Raw genomic sequence first — 17,274 nt, 5'->3', positions numbered from 1 at the left:
TTTAGCTTTGTAGGAAAAAGAATCAATCACAATTCTGCTATCGGTAAAACAGTGTCTGGTGGCAAATAAGTGACTCTGGAAACTCTTCTATTAATGGAGATATTATACTGAAAATTGCATACTTCTCAACACCGAGCCATTAGTCCAGGTTCCTGGTTTCAGATTGGAAATTGTAAGTTAGGATCTCTGCCACCAAAGGAGAAATCATTCTCTCACAGGATATAGAACATTTTAGTAGATATTACAGACTTGCACCCTCTACTAAATACTGTACTGACAGAAGTCCCAAGATGAGCCATCCTTTGACAGATACTTTATTAACTCTGTGGCCTTCCACGGTAGCTCTACATCTGATGAGGACATCTAAGTCAGATGAACATTCTCCATCAAGTCTAGCAAAGGTGAGAATTAAGACCTGAAGCTTTCAATAGCTTGCTCTATCTTGTAGTGAAAAGGTACTTAGCTGTGCCAGATGCCTTGGAAGACTCGTGCTTTGTGTAAACTCCGGGAGTGCTGAAGTAATGAGTATAGTGTGTGAATGCAGAGTTATCATTTGATGATGACGTGACAACATCTCTGCAGCAGTTTCTTTCAACTTTCTGCGGTTGAGAAACTAATGAGAACAGGCAACTTCTCAAAGAGAGAATAGTTTTTCTCTGGGGAGCTGATGAAAATTGGGTTTATTTTACTTTACTACAGACTGAGTGGTCTGAGGAGAATCTCTTAAGAATTAAATCACATGCATGTTGAAAACTAAAGCTTAGAGAGGAGCCTATTGGATAAAGAAAGAGAAAAAGAAACTTTGATCAAATTGGCTGTTGAAATAATTGAAAAAGAGATGTTGAAAAGCCAAACCGGAGTTCTGTGTTGAATGAAAGACCCATGACACAATCCAGTATGCTGCAATTGCTTGGGTTATGCAAGATGTAAGTGTATGACACTGGATAGCCAAACTGAAGGAACTCAGCTATATGCTCTTTTATATCAACTAGTATGTACTGCTGCATATTTGCTTCACATGATGCCTAGAAGGTGTTCATTTAACTATCAACAGAGTCTGATGAGTGTGTGTAGTCTAAGACTATTCCCAAATATAACTCATAATTTTGCATTTCTCTGTTAAAATTATTTCAGTCGGTGAATCCTGGCTGTGTGAACAGCTTTGCAAACAGAGCCTGGAATTCATAGCACCAGCACAACCTTAGATTTGAACTGCAACACAGCACAAGAACAAAGATTTATCTCTGCAGTTACAGCACAGGAAAATTGAACCTTTAGACAAAAACAAAACAAACAAACAAACAAAAAAAAACAAACTATGGAACTGCTACTCCTGACTGTGATGTCCCTTGTCCTGGGATACAGAGTTGCTGGTTTTACCTGTGCACTGATCAATCAGTTGGGCATGAAATATATTTCCGAGGACTGGGATAGCTGATGAGAATTTGGGTTTACCAGATTTCAGTAATTTCAAAGGCAGTTACTCTTTCATGTCAGAACTTAAGTCTGAGATGAAGCCTCATCTAGAACAGGTAGTGGCATTCTACATTTATTTTACTAATCACATACCTTTAATAAACTTTGCCATATTTGCAAATGAAAAGTGGTATTTTGGAAAGGACACAGATTTTAAGATGCTACAGATCTGTTTGCTTTCCACGTGATTGAGAAGTCTGCTTTACTGCTGTATGGAAGATGTAATGCATTAGAGCATGATCCAGAGAGAGCACAATTTGTCAGTGCTCCAGAACATGATCCTTAACTATTTTCCAGCTGTGCTTTAATGTAATATTCTATCTGTACTGCTTAATTAAGGTCCAAAAGAGCTCTCAGTTAGTGGCCACACTGCCATCTTTTTTGCTTTTAGACTCAGAGACACTTTTGGCACTGTGAGTTCAGATACCTGTACACAGCATGATAGAAAGCCAGCACTCATTGTCAGCATGAGTCCAAGTCCCTGCAGGGCAAAGTAGTAGCAAAACCACTCAGTCTTTCTCTCATTGAAGAGCATGAGAAAAGAATGAGCCTTGTTTTTCAACCGACAGGTCAGATTTGATTTGTAATTTACTATTAGATTGCATGAGGGATGCATCTTTTTAAAAGAGGTAGTGACAGCTTCTGCTGGGAGTACTGGGCAGAGTACAAAGACTGCAGCTAGTCTGACTGTGGAGTTGTGAAGGAGGGTACTTCACATGTGCAATATTTGACCCTTGAATTTCAAGTTCTTATTTTTGATTAAGATATAAAACCATAATGACTTTGTATGTTTAATGTCCCTCATTCTTCTAATGGAGGGTAAGGTTTATGAAGTGCTAGTTTGGTTTTTCAAATGCCAGATAAATTGTCTACATAATCTGAGCAATGGAGAAGTATCTTGTAAACAGTCAGGACTCCCACATCTAGATATAAGGACTGGTGTCTTAGAGCGTGTTATGGGATAGTGCACTTTTCAAATAAAGTCAGTTAACATTCTGATCTCATTTATACATGTGTATTCCATCCTCCCACGCAATTCATGAATCTTCCCATTAATTAGCAATTTGTAAGTACTAATTTTTGTAATTTTCATTCACAGTCCTAATTCCAGAATGTTTTTGATTTTTGTTTGTTGATGTTTTTAATAACTTGGAATAACCATGGAATAGCACTTCATATATTGCCAATACCCTTGTTTACAAGGCAAATTACTTAGGGAGTAAGAAGATCCATATCTGGTCCTAAACAGTCTCAAGCAAAATGTATGTTTGTGAATCTTTGAGAGAAAGGTAGCATTGTTGGTGTTTGGCTATGGACTTGGGTAAAAAGCTGCATGTAGCCTCCTAACACACCGCCTTAAGCTTCAGCAAAGATGACTTAGGAAAATTTATGTTAGTTTATATTTGAGCAAACTAGATAATTGCACATGGTCTGTTATCCCGTCAGTACTGACGAGAGATTATTAGTTAAGTCTTGATAACCTGGTTGCCTGTTAGGGTCTGTCTGCAAGTGTTCTGTATCCTCTCATAGGTAGTCAGCAGTAAATTAAAGGCACTCTAGAGGCTCAGTTTGGAAAACAGAACTTGATGGTGTCGAATACCCTTTTCCTAGTAAATACTGGGAGAAAGAGACTTTTAGCTGTGAGATCTTTAATGGCTATCACATTATGTCTGGAGAGAGAAATTCCACTAAGGTTGTGGCAATTCTGTTATTGCACAGAGGGAGATCTTGCAAGATTGACCAGATCTATTCCAAAAGTAAAGTGTGAGGGGTGGTACCAGTTGTGAATGCAGATAATGTGGCTGCGAGAGCTTATTGTTACGGTTATGTCTATCACATCAAGACAATCCCAAAGTAAACAGGGGCGTGCTGTGTACAGCTGACTCACAAAACAGACTATATGCATGACTTACCTTTGCTCTGTACCTACCATATAGCAAACTATTCACCCTGGACTACATAATTCAACCACTTCTATTGTGTTTTCTTACATTTTAATCACTACCCGTAACTACTTCTATCCAGGCAGGTTAACTGAGGATAATACTTTTTATAATGTCTACCAAGCTGAATGAATGTAGCCAGTATTCTACTTGCTCTTTCAAGCTGCTTGTTTATGAAAATAAGTTAGTGCCATGTTTTACAGTACCATTCAAGACAGACAAACGTGATTGAAGGCAGCTATATGCTGTCCTCTAGTCTGCAAAAGGCATTGGTCATATTCATATAACGTACTTCCAAAAGTAAAAATTAAGGTCATAAATAGAATTTTAATGTCACTAATGAGGCTATAGAGAACTTCTTGTAAACTAGTTACTTCTCTTTAATTAACTGTATTTTTTGTATAATTTGAATTATATATGTAACTGAGTCACTGAAAAGATTTTTGGAGGTTTCTTTTGTATGTTTTTTGTTCTTCAGCAACTTTGAATCTCCACTGATGCAAGAAGTCCCAGAGCACCAAGGCAACGGCACAGATAGTTCGGGTAGCAGTTTGGGAAGCACTGTCACAGCATGTAAAAAGGTAACTTCCAAGTTTATTTTATTTTCAAAAGCATATATATCCTGGGTTATAGCTTTGCTTTCTACCTTTTACTTTTATTGAGGAACACAACAATTAACTGATGCCTAAAGAGGAAAAGGATTGATACAGTAAAATAAATTCTGGACACTGTAATGGTATATTGCAATTTTCTGTGCATGGTCTATACTTGTCTGGCTACAAAATATATGTGTGTGGGAGGTACATTTCCCTTAAGTATTTCTCATTTTTCTCGTTATCTGGCAAAGTAGAAAAATCATAAAGAGCACAAATAAATTCAGGACTGCTCTCTGATAGCTTGCAAATTTCAGGGACCCAGCCTGAGGGTCCAGAGCTTAGGTTCTCTGAGGTCAGTATGATACAGGGTCCTTCACGCAATAGAGCTTTTCTGCCTTCCCTAATATCTTAGTAGAGGATTTCAGCAACCAAGGAAGTAGTACAGATTTGACTGTTGCTGCTTTTATTGCCTCAAAATGGATTTATATGAGTTATTTACTTTAGAGCATGGGGAGGAAAGGAAGCAGTGCCTGTATGTGTCTGTATGTATTTTGGATTAGTCAGGTATGACTGACAGTAGTTTATTAATGTAGGTAGTACAGCTGAGAATACATGAGGGAAGCCTCTGGATGCCTTCATCCACTCTCAGGGCCAGATTGTGGCAGAGCAGTCCAAGGGAAGGCCATTCCCCATTGCAGAGAACAGGCCATCTTTCAGCTCTCAGTTTGCAGTAACCAACTGAGCTTGACTATTTCCCATAGGCATTATTCTAGATCTGGTAAGAAAGCATCTGTTTACCACAAAATATTATAAAACTTTACAGTTCATTCAGTTTTCCTATAATTCTATTTTTTTTCTTCCTTCACTACTAATTGTAATGCTTTTTTTGTGTGTTTTTTATTTCCCAAAATAAATAACAATATAAATGTCTAAATAGACAGATAAACATGATGAAGATAAAGAGTTATTTTCCTTATCCTTTCCTTTCCTTCTGAAAACCACACCATGACTCTGGGGGTTGAGTGTTGACTGTCTACTGAAATTTCAATAAATGTAAAATCATTGAAATAAAAAAACCTCAATAGATGAATTTGTATGCTGGAATTGGGCATCTCTTACTCATGCCAGCAAGGCAAAAGACAAAACAGTAGTATTTTACTTGTTCAAAGAGTTTGCTTATTTAAAAAAAAATATATTATTTTAAAAAAATGCTGCTGACTGTAATTGGAATCTGTAGAAATGGCGTAAAATTCATAATGTTGCTGAACATCTTACATTTCTTTAATCTGAGTTGGCTGTTTTATGTAAGACTGAGGGACAGTGGCACAGCTCTAAAAAGTGTCACCACTGTGTTTATGAATGTTCCCAGCATGGTCATCTTTGGAAGCATCACTCCTACAGACCTACTTTTAGCTTTTGATTTAGAGCTGCTTCATCTGTCTGATCCCTTACATTTGAACTTTTCATTCTAATACGAGTCAATTTTATGATGTTAGACACACTAGAAGAAGTGATTCACCTCTGCCAGCACTTCTGACAAACAGCAGGGTATTTTGGGCTTCTTTGCAGCTTTGTCACAGTATGTGTTACTGTTCTTTTTGTGTGTGTGTGTGTGAGAGAGAGAGGAAAAGGATGCAGAATAATCGAAGTAAGCCATTATCTTTTCTTTTATCCTACATTAGTTACAGTAGTTTTTTAAGTTAGTTATGTAATTGGTGTTGGAGTGAAACTGTGAGTTCCTGCTGCAAGGGAACAGTTTAAATGGTTCACTTGCAGGTTTGAGTATTTTCACTTGGTATGAATGAGAATGGCTCCTGTCAGGAACCATATGAGATGTGGTCTTTTACCACAAAGACCAATCTGAACAAATGCAGAAGATGTGCCCCATGATAGTTCATCTTATTCTGTATGTCCCACTTTCATATCTTTTTTGATGAGTAGTAATTAACCAAAGCAATTAAGATGATCAGCCATGAAGACGCAGATGTTTCATTTGTGGAGCAGAGCCTATTTAATGTTGTCACAGTTAGAGATATTTAGTGTATTTTAATGTCTTATGATCTAAATTAGGGAGCAGGAAGCTGTTACGCTAAACTTGTATCCAGTATTTTCCTCTGGGAAAGAGTGACTTTTCTAATCTACACACTGCTAGAGGCTGATTTTAGTTCATTGATTCACAACACACTGAGTAATGCTGACGGCTGAGTCTCTAGATGAGAGTGGAAAACTTTTTTTTTAGAACCATGAATTACTGCTGATTCCACATTTCGTGCATGATGCAAATTCATCCTGAATTATTTTCTGAGTGCAGAGATCCTGCTCTGAACCAGACATACAGTAGTATAGTGCGTGCAGCTGTTAAGCATAAGTGTGGTCAGTGAATAAAGTTCTGCTTTCACTTGTACCACTGCAAATCAGAAGCAACCTCACTGAATTCAGCAAATTCCATGCATGCCAGTTTGATTTAGCCTGGAACTTGTCTCAGCTAGGTGACAGTGAACAAAACTACAAGATGTGAGGAGAAAATTTTCTTAAGTGATGTTGTTTGTATTAGAAGTGCAGGCTGTATAAAAGAAAGATGGTGAACAACCACTGGAGTAGTACAAGTTTAGGTTTCTTATCTTTGTTACAGACCTGCTCAGTAGAGTTTGAAAAGGATCTAATTACCAAAATGGCAATCAGAAAGTATGGGAACAGTTATATCTTCGAGGGATAACTGCTCACACTGAATTTCATTAGTTACCCAATAGATTAGGCAAGCTCACTCAAGCTTATACACAGTTGACTATTGCAGTCATACATTATCGTAGTATAAGGACTTCAGTATATTTCTTAAAAGTGTGAAAATTCATGCTAGTTTGAGCACATCTGCATACTCCCATTTTACATAAACACAGTTAATAAGTAGAATTGTCATACAGTAGTTAGATTTTAGAAGTATTAAATTCATTTTGCCTATACTTGTTTGTCTTTGACCATGATAATATTGCTGTCTGCTACCAAAGAAGCATGCCCAAAAGTTCACATGGATTCAATTTATGGACTTATTGCATAACAGGAATGCATAAACTTACAGTGATCTGCATTGCAGAGTGGCCCAAATTATCCTTTCTCAATAGAAATGTTAGTGGGAAAGTTCTGAGAAATAACATATCTGTAATGATCGTAATGCAGAAACTTGTATTTCATAAGATAGAGCTTAAACTCATCCAAAATGTACATCTTATCCCAGCATTGCTTAGTCAAATGTCACCTTCTGTCCTCAGAACACCATTCAGATATGTGTAAAATCAGAGCAAGAAGTCCCCATCCATCTGCTTCCGCATGCCTCCCTTTCTCACAGTGCTGTCTTTTCTGAGAAACTTCCAGAGTCATTCCAGATGACTTTGGGCCTACTTGTATTTGTTAGATTGCTGACCTCCCCCACATCCTGTTGCATGGGCTGGTTTATCCTATTTTGCTTTTGTCACCTATCTCCTTCAAATTCTAATAGCTGAAAATGGTCTTCTCAGACCTCCAGTAGTAAAAATGCCATTGTGCCCTTCTTCACATTTCTGACTGCATTTTCAAGTCTGTGTCCAGCACTGCTTGTGCACATACGAAAGCAGAATATAGGCTAGGGAGAACACCATTCTGCTAATGCTGCTCATCTCATCAAGGTTACTAAAAATCACACAGTGCCATAGCTTCCACATAATAATCTCTACCCTTGCCTTAAAGTATATTATGGAAAGTTGCATATAAAAATTAAATGCATTGAAAAGCCTTGAAATTAATAAATAACCCTGGAGGGACCCTCAAGCTTGACAGCAGTGACCTGACCTGAAACATTTGTTCCGGAGAGCTATTACTTCTGATAGTGCATTACCAGTATTTGCCTCTTGAATGGAAGATAGATGTGCCAATGGTGATTTAACATCCACAAGAAAAAAAGTAGGTGAAATTTGGAATGCCCGTCTCATTTCATGAATTAATCACCTACAATCATCTGCTATAATCTAGCAGTTCTGAAGAGAAATATTGGTTGAGCACACCAAGTGATTTGAGAAAAAGGAGTAGCAAGTTTTTCTGAAGCTTGTTTCTGTGTGATAACTTCTGCCTATTCCAATTTCTCAGAAGCTGTTTGAGATTTGGGAAAGAAAGACCTGAAGCTGTTAAGACTAAAGACAAATTCACTAAGATTTTTTAAGGAAATAAGACAAAATTTGTTACTGAGAAAGCTATTTCAGTTAAAGAGGACTATTTCCTATGTGCTCAAATCATGTCTAAGAGGACATTAGAACTTCAGTCCTTGAGGATGAGAAGATCTAGAATCAGATGAAATCTGAGATCAGATATATATATGTATGTAGGTGTATGTATATGATGATATGATGGAATTTTTTTTCTTCATAAGATTTCTAAAGATGGTACTTTTTGGAAAAAATATTTCATGCAATATTTTACCAACCAGTTTATATTTCAGTAGCATTTCTTTAAAAAAAAAAAAAAAAAAAAAGCTTACAGTTTATAAAGCTAGAAGGAAATTGTTTCTCTGCTATATGATATATGCTGTTTTTCTCATCTAGACTCAGAATTCGTTATGGTGGCATGAATCTATTCATACTAAGACAGTATGCTATAAAATGTATTGAGTTCAGAGTCATTGAACTACTAAACAAGATGAGCTAGCAGTCCCCAAGAAGAAAGTCTGTGAGCACATTAGTTTTTCCATATTTTGTCAACCCTAAATTTGTTTTCAGAAGAAATCTCATAGCAGGGCTAGATTTTGCATGTCAACCTACCCTTTTGCAGAAAAAAAAAAAATAAATAACCATAAAGGTGCAAAATCTTTGTAGAGGGCACTGAAGGAAGGTGCTTAAGCAAGGCCAAATGTATGGGCTGTAGTGTTCCTTGTCATCCATCCTACAGGGAGTGCAGTATTAACTATATGACTTTCTGACAAGAAGTTAAAAATTAGAGTGGGTGTTGGTCTCTGTGTGGTAATAAGCTTACTTCTGGATTGCTCCTGAGGATTAGAAAATTGTATTTGCTGGCCAGATCAGTTTTCCACACTCATTCATCTTCCCTGAGAAATGAAGAGGCCTGACAAGTTCTTCTCCCTTCATAAGGAATTGATCTAGGCTTAGAAAGTAAGTGTTCCTGAAGTAGGACAGAAATGTCAATGCAAATTATGCAGTAAGATAGTGAAAAATACTATGGGTAGATTTTTTTTTTCCAGGTAGGACAACAAAGGTATATTTTGGAATATTATTAAAGTCTAAAAGCTATAGTACAGCCTTTTTCCACAGTTGCCAAAAGTACAAAGAAAATATACATCCATTTCACAAACATGCTTCTTAACATTTTTGCCAGAAATTATAAGAGATATAAATTGTTCTATGAGTATCATTGCTGTTTCTGCTATTATTTCCTGATGCTAATTAGTTGTTTCAAAAATAATAAGAGTTCCTCTTTTTCATAGAAGAATTGTGAAGGATGAGAAAAAACATACCAAATAGTCAACCTGTGGATTAATTTATCCAGACAGACCCATTCTCTTTTGCTTCAGAATGTCCCATTACTTGAAATACATGCCTTAAACTGAATTTAGAGAAGAGATGCATCAGCTAGGCTGATAGCCTTTTTGTACAGTCAGAAAGCACAGCCCCTCCAGGAGGTCAGCATACATTTCTGTTGGCTAAGAAGATTCCTCAAGTTGTCCGTGTGAATAACTCCCCTTCCCACGCTTCACCATCCTCAACTATTTGTCCTTTGTACTCTATTAAACAGAAAATGAATACATGGAAAGAAACAACTTTTCAGTTTTAACACAATCTTGTCAGCCTAGGAATTCAACCCCTAGACCATCTGTGCCTCTCAGTTCCACTTTCATCCCTGATGGAAATTAGGATAAATTGGTCTAGCCTTCACTCTGTCAATGAAAGGGCAAACAGGAACAAGCGATTCTCAGTGTTGTCATCTGTCTCTTTTGCTTGTCATGGATCTTTCTATAGTGACCCTAGAAATGTAATAAAATACAAGTCTGCCTGTTTAATGATATGTCTCTTTAGTCCCAACAAATTGTGCAGTCAGACTCTGGCTGTGTTGTTGCTGCACAGTTCCTGGTTGTGTCTGGGCACAACCAGCCCAGATCCATGAGTCACTTCCAGACTTACTGGAATTTCAAAGAAATCTGATGCCATGCTCAAAAAGACAGTCCTTTGTGAGTGCAACTTTCTGCAGATATATTTCAATAACATATTGGAGGTCTGTTTATTAAAAAGGCAATTTGACCCACCTGAAAACTGTGCATCGTTAGTACAGGGGCAGCAAGGAATTTACTTTGATCTGAACTATCAGCCTGCAACACTGACTTTGCCTCTTTATAATCTGCAGATATCTCTAGTCTAACTTTATTTTTCTTCAAGCAAAGCTTGTGGCATGTGCTATAAGACTAAGTCAACACAGAGAGACTGAACTCTCTCTATGAAAAAGCCTTGATCTAAGGGTACCGACTGAGCTCAGTATTCTTCACAGAAAGTTTCAAGTGCTTTAGCTTCTCGTAAAGCAGAAAAACATTTTTAAGAAGAAAGAGATGGTAGCCTAGGCAGTCTCAGAAAAGAGGCTGCTAGCAGAATGAATTGTACAGATCTATTTTAGACAGATAGACACAGTAAATCATAAAGAATGCAAGTTTGTATACCGTGATATAAATAAATGATTAGTTTTCCCAAAGTCTGTGTTTATCACTCTAACATAGAACAAAACTCCTAGCACTATTTTCCAATAACAATGTTTTATTTGTTGGGGTTAGCTAAGGCACCTCCTTCAAGGATTTTTAGTTCTTAGAGAAAACTGTCCAATACTTTAGGGGATATATGTCACTTGAATCCCAGGTACATTAACTGTGTAAGTCTAAAGGGAATGGGAATCCTAAGTCTTGCCTCCCAGAAATATGGTTAGGCAAGATTTTTGTGGAGAGCCAACAACAGAATTCAGGCATGGTAAGACTGAGTAAATTTTAAATTATTTTAACAATTTTTAACTATTTTAACAGATCCTCTGCAGTAATAGCCTGCTAGAATCAACAGACTACTGGCTGCAGAATCAGAGGACACCATGCCAAATTGGCTTTCTGGAAGACAAATCAGAAAGCAACTGTGCCTCAGTAAGTACACACTGTAATCTCCTCTGGAGAAATGTCCACTGCGAGCTATTTGAGCAGGGTGTGGGGGTGTCTAGTGTACATGTTAAAAGAAGTCAGTGACTAACCGATTCCAAAATTATGTCAATGTATTGATAGTTTCTGTGATTTCCAGCTTTCTGCTAAAAGCAAATATCCAAAGCAAAAAACGCATGCAGATTTCTATACAGAATACATTAATAAAGATTGCTTCAGAGCTTTCCCCATATTTTCATTATGCATTGTAGTCAGCAACTAAAAACAGAGAAAAATAAGCTAAAGAGTAAATCATTGCAAACTGTAACTTGTTAATGGAAAGGTTGGGAAGAACAGATGCTTAAAAGGCTGCTGAGTGTTCTCGAAGACACAGAGATACAATTAAGGAGAAAACTCTTTCCATATTTGATGAGGAGAAGCTGCTAAAGTACTCAAATAATTTTGTATTTGAAATGAAATTTAAATCTCCATGTATTGTGGTTTATAATGCAATTAAATTAAGAAAAGCTTTTGGTTAAGCTTGTATTTGGAAAAATAAGAGTTGCATTTCTTTACTTTCTTTACACACCATCTTTATGAAGCCGAATGACATTACATTGCTGTGACTTTAATAGTGTTTTATTCAAGAAAGGACTCAGGAGAGCAGAACATTACCAGAAAGAATTACTTAGAAAATGTGTTTTTAGAGATTTCAGGAATAGTATTAAAGGTGAGAGGGCTAATTGTCATGCTGTTCACTGGACTGTGAGTTCCCAAAAGATACAGGGATCAAAATGTACAATTTAAGTAGTGTATGGTGGTAAGCAATCACGCAACATACAAGGTGAGAAACTGAGCAGATTCCTGTGTCTCTGCTTTGGATGACGCTGGGTGAAACGAGGAAGGAGATATTTGTCTTAGTTTCAGCTGAGATGGAATTGTTTTCTTCAGAGTGTCTGATGTGATGTTATGTTTTGGTTCTAGGAGAAAAATGAAGTTGATACCACACCAATGTTTATAGTTGCCTGCTAAGCCAACGCCATTTGTAGTGAAGGGCCCAAGGAGATGGAAAGGAATAGAATTAGCACTGCTGACTTAAGCTGCCCAGAGTGATATTCCATACTGTATGACATCCAGTAGAAGGAGTTTTGAAGGAGATGAGAGTTCATCTCTTTCTCTTCAAGTGCTCAGGGAGCTAGCTGGGCATCGGTCAGGGGATGGTGAGCAATTACTTGTGCATCATTTGTTGCAAATGTTTATATACATATATAAAGTCATAACTATTTTTATTTTCCTTTTCTCTATCTTACTAAATAGTTTTATTTCAACCCACATAAGTTCTATTTTGCTTTTTTTTTATTCTCTCCCTCACTACACTGGGAAGGAGTGGAGTGAGCAAACAGTGGTGTGGTACTGAGCCACCCATTGGGTTAAAACACTTCGATATTAACGAGCAATGTTTAGTGGTACTGATTTCTAAAACTCCCAGAATCAGACAGAGTGCAGTTTTCTGTTCTTCTGCATGTAATCTCCCTAAGAGAGATGTCACAATATTAGGAAGTATACAACATGGTTCAATCAGAGCTGGAAAGCTATGATTTGAGCAGTACCCTGAATATATTCATGACCAGAACAAGAAATCAGGCAGGTAATCGGGATTGCTTTTAATGCAAAAGGAGTTTACCACAGTCGCTTGGTTTTACTATTCTATATTTCATTCTGACAGACCCTTTTCTTATTTGAGAGGATAACCAGGATATGCTTTGAGACAAGATCTGGCATGTTATCTTCTCCTATTGCCTGCTCACTCCTTGCATAGCGTGCTCAGAAAACAGCCAGATTTCCCTGTGCAGCTTTGTGAACACAGTGCCTACTCCACATGCACATTCACACACACAATGTTCTGTAATTTTCAGAGCGAGATTTTAGTACCTAGTTCATTCTGTAATTATTGCTAATATTACTACAGTAGAAAAAAAGATTGTGCTGGAATAGAGATTGTACTGAACTATATGACTTTGTATTCACAAGGCAGAAGTAGAATTTACAGTTTTAAAGTAAAACTGAAACATCATGCATAAAGAGCATTCATTTAGAAACTAAGTAGTTAAATATCATTTTGGAGCATCCCTCTTCGCACCAAAAAAGGTGTCACTGTTAAATAGTTACTCTACGTGTTATGAGCAGAGCTGAAGTTTTGTTCATATTCCTGTTTAATTTATTCTGAGTGGCAATACAGGACAGAATTTTAATTTAAGTCCTAAAATGTTACACAACTAATGCAGTATACTAGGAAACTTTCACATATATCATCAAACTTAATATGTAGACTAGAGTGTAAGCACACTGTTTTTGTTTTTCTCCAGAATTGCTCTTTCCATCTCAGGTATGCCAGTAGTGTATTTGGGTGGGCACAGTGCTCGAGCAAACTAGGGAACAGGGGAAACAGGGGACACTTAACCACTGTGTGAGGATTAAGCATTAGTTCAGCATTCTACTCAGAAAGCATTTCATTCTGAGTCCTTTCCAATGTCTGTTGTTAAATGAGAGGAGACTGCAGGAACAAAGAAGGACATGAACATGGAGCACTTTCCCTAGCTTCTCCAATAGCCAGCAAACCAGACTGCCATTAACAGAAAATAAATTCTTCTCCTTCATGGAGATTTTTTAAATTGCCGTTGCCACCAGTGCCAGAGATGTTTTAAAGTTGCCATTATTTTTGCAGAATGAAAAAAGAAATCTAAGTTGTGCTACATCACTAATGGATACTTTTCTTAAAGATAACTAGTAATACATTTAGCTATAATGTTCAGTTTTCCTTTGGAAGAGTTTATGTGTAGTTATGTCTAATCTCACTAGAACTACAAATGCAACAAGACTATATGAACACTGACTTCATAAATGTTGTGTTCATCGTCTCCCATTACAGATTAGCACATTTAGTACAAGTAAAAACAGATTCGTGTCTGTCCTACACATGCTCACCAATTGTACTAATGTTGATTTATTAAAACATTAAACACTTAACTCAGCTATAACAGACTGCTTTTCCATAGAGAGATTTTTAACGAAGAATGCGCATTTGAGTACATATAATAGTCCATTAAATTCCAAGCTAGCTATATCTTATGATATGAAAATAATAAATTGTGTGAGAGGAAAAATATTTCATATTTGTTGGACATCTTTTCCTGGGCTCTGAAAATAGAAATGTTCATGTGGTACATTTTTTCATTACATCAAGCTCTGGTAGTTTTTCATACTAAAAGAAATACTATCGCTTCCATATTTAATCCAGTGGTTGTGGATGTCTGCAAAGATGGACAGTAGAAGTCATAGGAAGAAATAACAAGTAAATGTGATGTCTGTTCTCTGTCTTTATGCCAGCTCCGTGGTATGTTATCTATTAAAAGTGTTATGTGTATTTTGAGTATGACATAAACAGAATTTGAAAGACTATCTTACCCTAATTTTCTTTTTCTACTTTCAGTAGATGTGTAGGAACAAACTTTTGTCCAAATGTGTTTACACTTAGGAAATCAAATGAGGTGCACTGGAATTTACTGCAAGTGGACAGGGCTAATTGTGTTAGTCATTAGGACTTTGTAGGAAGAACTCCCACAGAGGCTAATCAGGAAGGGTTAGCTGAAAGAGGTATCTGTGAGCTTGAACTGTAGGCCTTGTGAGAGAGAATGAAGATGAATGCTAGACTGTAGTGCGATTTTCTTACAAAAGTTCATAACGGATCTACGTTAAGTGTCCTGGAGTTGAGGTGCGCTACCCTCCACACTTCAGGTGATCCTATTAGATTTTGCTATACTGCCTACTTGAAAAGTTTAGACTCCTATGAGGAACTTCTACACTGGTGCTATGAGGGTATGTAGTAGAACAGTCTACCATCTGAATTTTTTCATCCTTAGAGAATGAGTAATTAGCAAACATTGAATTAAATTATGATTAAAATGATACTGCTTTGCAACAATTTACCTGCTGCAAATTAAGTACATAGTTTTGCACTATTTTCATAATTAGATAAATTTTCAATGTAGTTTAATTACATAAGTCTTATTTCGTTTGTTTAAACTGAGAACTTAGTCAAAATCTGTCAAACAGAATAAAGCTCATGTATTTATAAGACACAGTCATTCATAAGCTGACAAATGTGATTAAAATATTTGCAATGAGACTTTTTTGTTATCTCACAGAGAGACCCTATCAAATAAACTTTTATGCCTTTGCCCATTCCATTGTTCCAAACTATCTTTCTCATTGCACCTATATCAAATATTCTCTGCTTTGGACCTGCTGGTAAGTAAACCTTATACAAAAAGAAAAACCTGAAATGTAGTTTGTCCCTAATTTCCTTCCACTGAGCTAAAATATTTATTTACCAATACTCAAAGTGTTTGGTTGGTTTAGGCTAGTACATGTTAGCAAACTGAAATTTCTTTTTAGATGATTTATTGTTTCGTCTTCTAGCATCATAGAATCACCAAGGTTGGAAAAGGCCTCCAAGATCATCTAGTCCAACCATCCACTTATCACCAGTATTTCCCCACTAAATGTTTCTTGAACACCTCCTTGGACAGCCCATTATAGCACCTAACCTCTTTAGGAGAAGAAATTTTTCCTAATATCTAATATTAGACTCTACTAAAGCACAAAGTCTTAGTATTGCTCACAGAAAATTCATTTATTATTCTTCTTAAGAGATTTTAAGATTTGTCATTTTTCTTTTCAATGCCTTTGCAGTAAATAGGCCTTCCTTCTCGGCAGCCTACAAGAAACTACACTTGAGAACTGCTGCTCCAAGAAAATACAGCAACTTTTCCTCTTACATGCAGTCCTACTCTGTTGCACTAAATATTCACACCACAATACTCCATTCAAGTATGTATATAATGCATATACATACACACAGAATTGTATATTGGTTAGGTCCACCCCAAGGTAGCATCAGGAACACATGGCCGGAGTAGAGGGAGAGGCAAAGGACAGCAGAGTGAATTTAGGTCAAATTCAGTGCTGCCAGAAGACACTCTTATTTAGTTATTGGGTGTTCTGCCTGAGCCTCTGCCACGTGCACTGGTTCTGCAAGCCGTCTCACAATTGCTGGTGGTAGACAACAGAGAGGGGAGGATGACGTGACTAGAAAAGCAGTGATGGTAGGGACAATAATGGGCAACTGATGCTGCATAGAAGAACCTTAATCCATCAGTAGCACAGGTGGAGGAAGAACTGCAGCACGGAGTTAGCAGGTTAGTTAAGTACAGGAGAACACATTTGATCTAGGAGACAGGCACTAGCATCTCAAGGAAAAGAAGCAACGACTATTTTAGTCAAGGGTGGCAAGACTGTTGCCTTGGTGAGAAAGAAAGCAGACTGTTAAGAAAATAAAGATGCAATGTAATTATGGATCATATTTTCTATGATCTCTCTGTTTAATGAGATAACAAAGAATGTCACCTTAAAAGCTGGGTTTGCAGAACTGACTGCTCACCTTGATACTGCATAGCTTGGCCATCCTAAGCAGACGCTTAGGCATCGTCAATTTTATAGCAGTTCAGCTATCAAGCTTTTAAACAGATTCAGGGATTAAAGTTGCCATTATACACTAATTTGAGCTGACGAATCAAGTCTTTTACGGTCTCACCTCTTTTCCCAGCCCCTTTGTCTTTTTTACTGCCTTTGCATTTGTGTAAATATGCAGTAAGTCAAGTGACATAAAAAAGGAATTGCAAAACTAAGAAATTAGATTTTCTAGCCAGTTCTTCCTCAAATTATCTCACTGTGTTCTATCACTGAAGTGATAGAACAAAAACATCCAGGAAGCAGCTCTTATAAATGAATCCAGACTAAATGATAGCTTATGCAGAAAAGGAAAATCCTTGGCAAGGTGTACTTTAAGAAAAAGAGAGTACATTTTTCAATGATTAGTATTTTCTATCCTTTTATTTCACACAAGTCTTTTTAAAGGTTTGACAATATGCATCTTCAGAAGTTTAGGTAGAAATATATATATTTATAAAATTTACATTTACTTTTTTGATATTGGAATAACCTCAAGGTAACTTCTTTGCAATAATGCTGTTACTAAGTCAGGGTGTGAAAATCTGTG

The 17,274-nt window shown here is 36.9% G+C and overlaps 1 protein-coding gene across 5 annotated transcripts in view; it reads left to right on the top strand.

Annotated features, from left to right (window-relative positions):
* Positions 1 to 17,274, top strand: part of SPHKAP (SPHK1 interactor, AKAP domain containing) — a 68,254-nt gene that overhangs the window by 13,121 nt on the left and 37,859 nt on the right. For all 5 annotated transcript variants that reach the window (XR_014885554.1, XM_085233174.1, XM_085233173.1 and 2 more), the window contains exons 2-3: positions 3,898 to 4,000; positions 11,055 to 11,165. Coding sequence is in view for 4 of the 5 variants with exons in the window: in XM_085233174.1 (XP_085089300.1) it covers positions 3,898 to 4,000; positions 11,055 to 11,165 (214 nt within the window). In the remaining variant the exon portion in view is untranslated. The remainder of the gene's footprint in view (positions 1 to 3,897; positions 4,001 to 11,054; positions 11,166 to 17,274) is intronic.

Source organism: Meleagris gallopavo, chromosome 11 (assembly GCF_905368555.1).
Source record: "Meleagris gallopavo chromosome 11, MGAL_WU_HG_1.1, whole genome shotgun sequence".
Lineage (NCBI taxonomy): Eukaryota > Metazoa > Chordata > Aves > Galliformes > Phasianidae > Meleagris > Meleagris gallopavo.
Note: the sequence above shows the minus strand (reverse complement) of the source record. Positions and strands in the feature narration are given on the sequence as shown.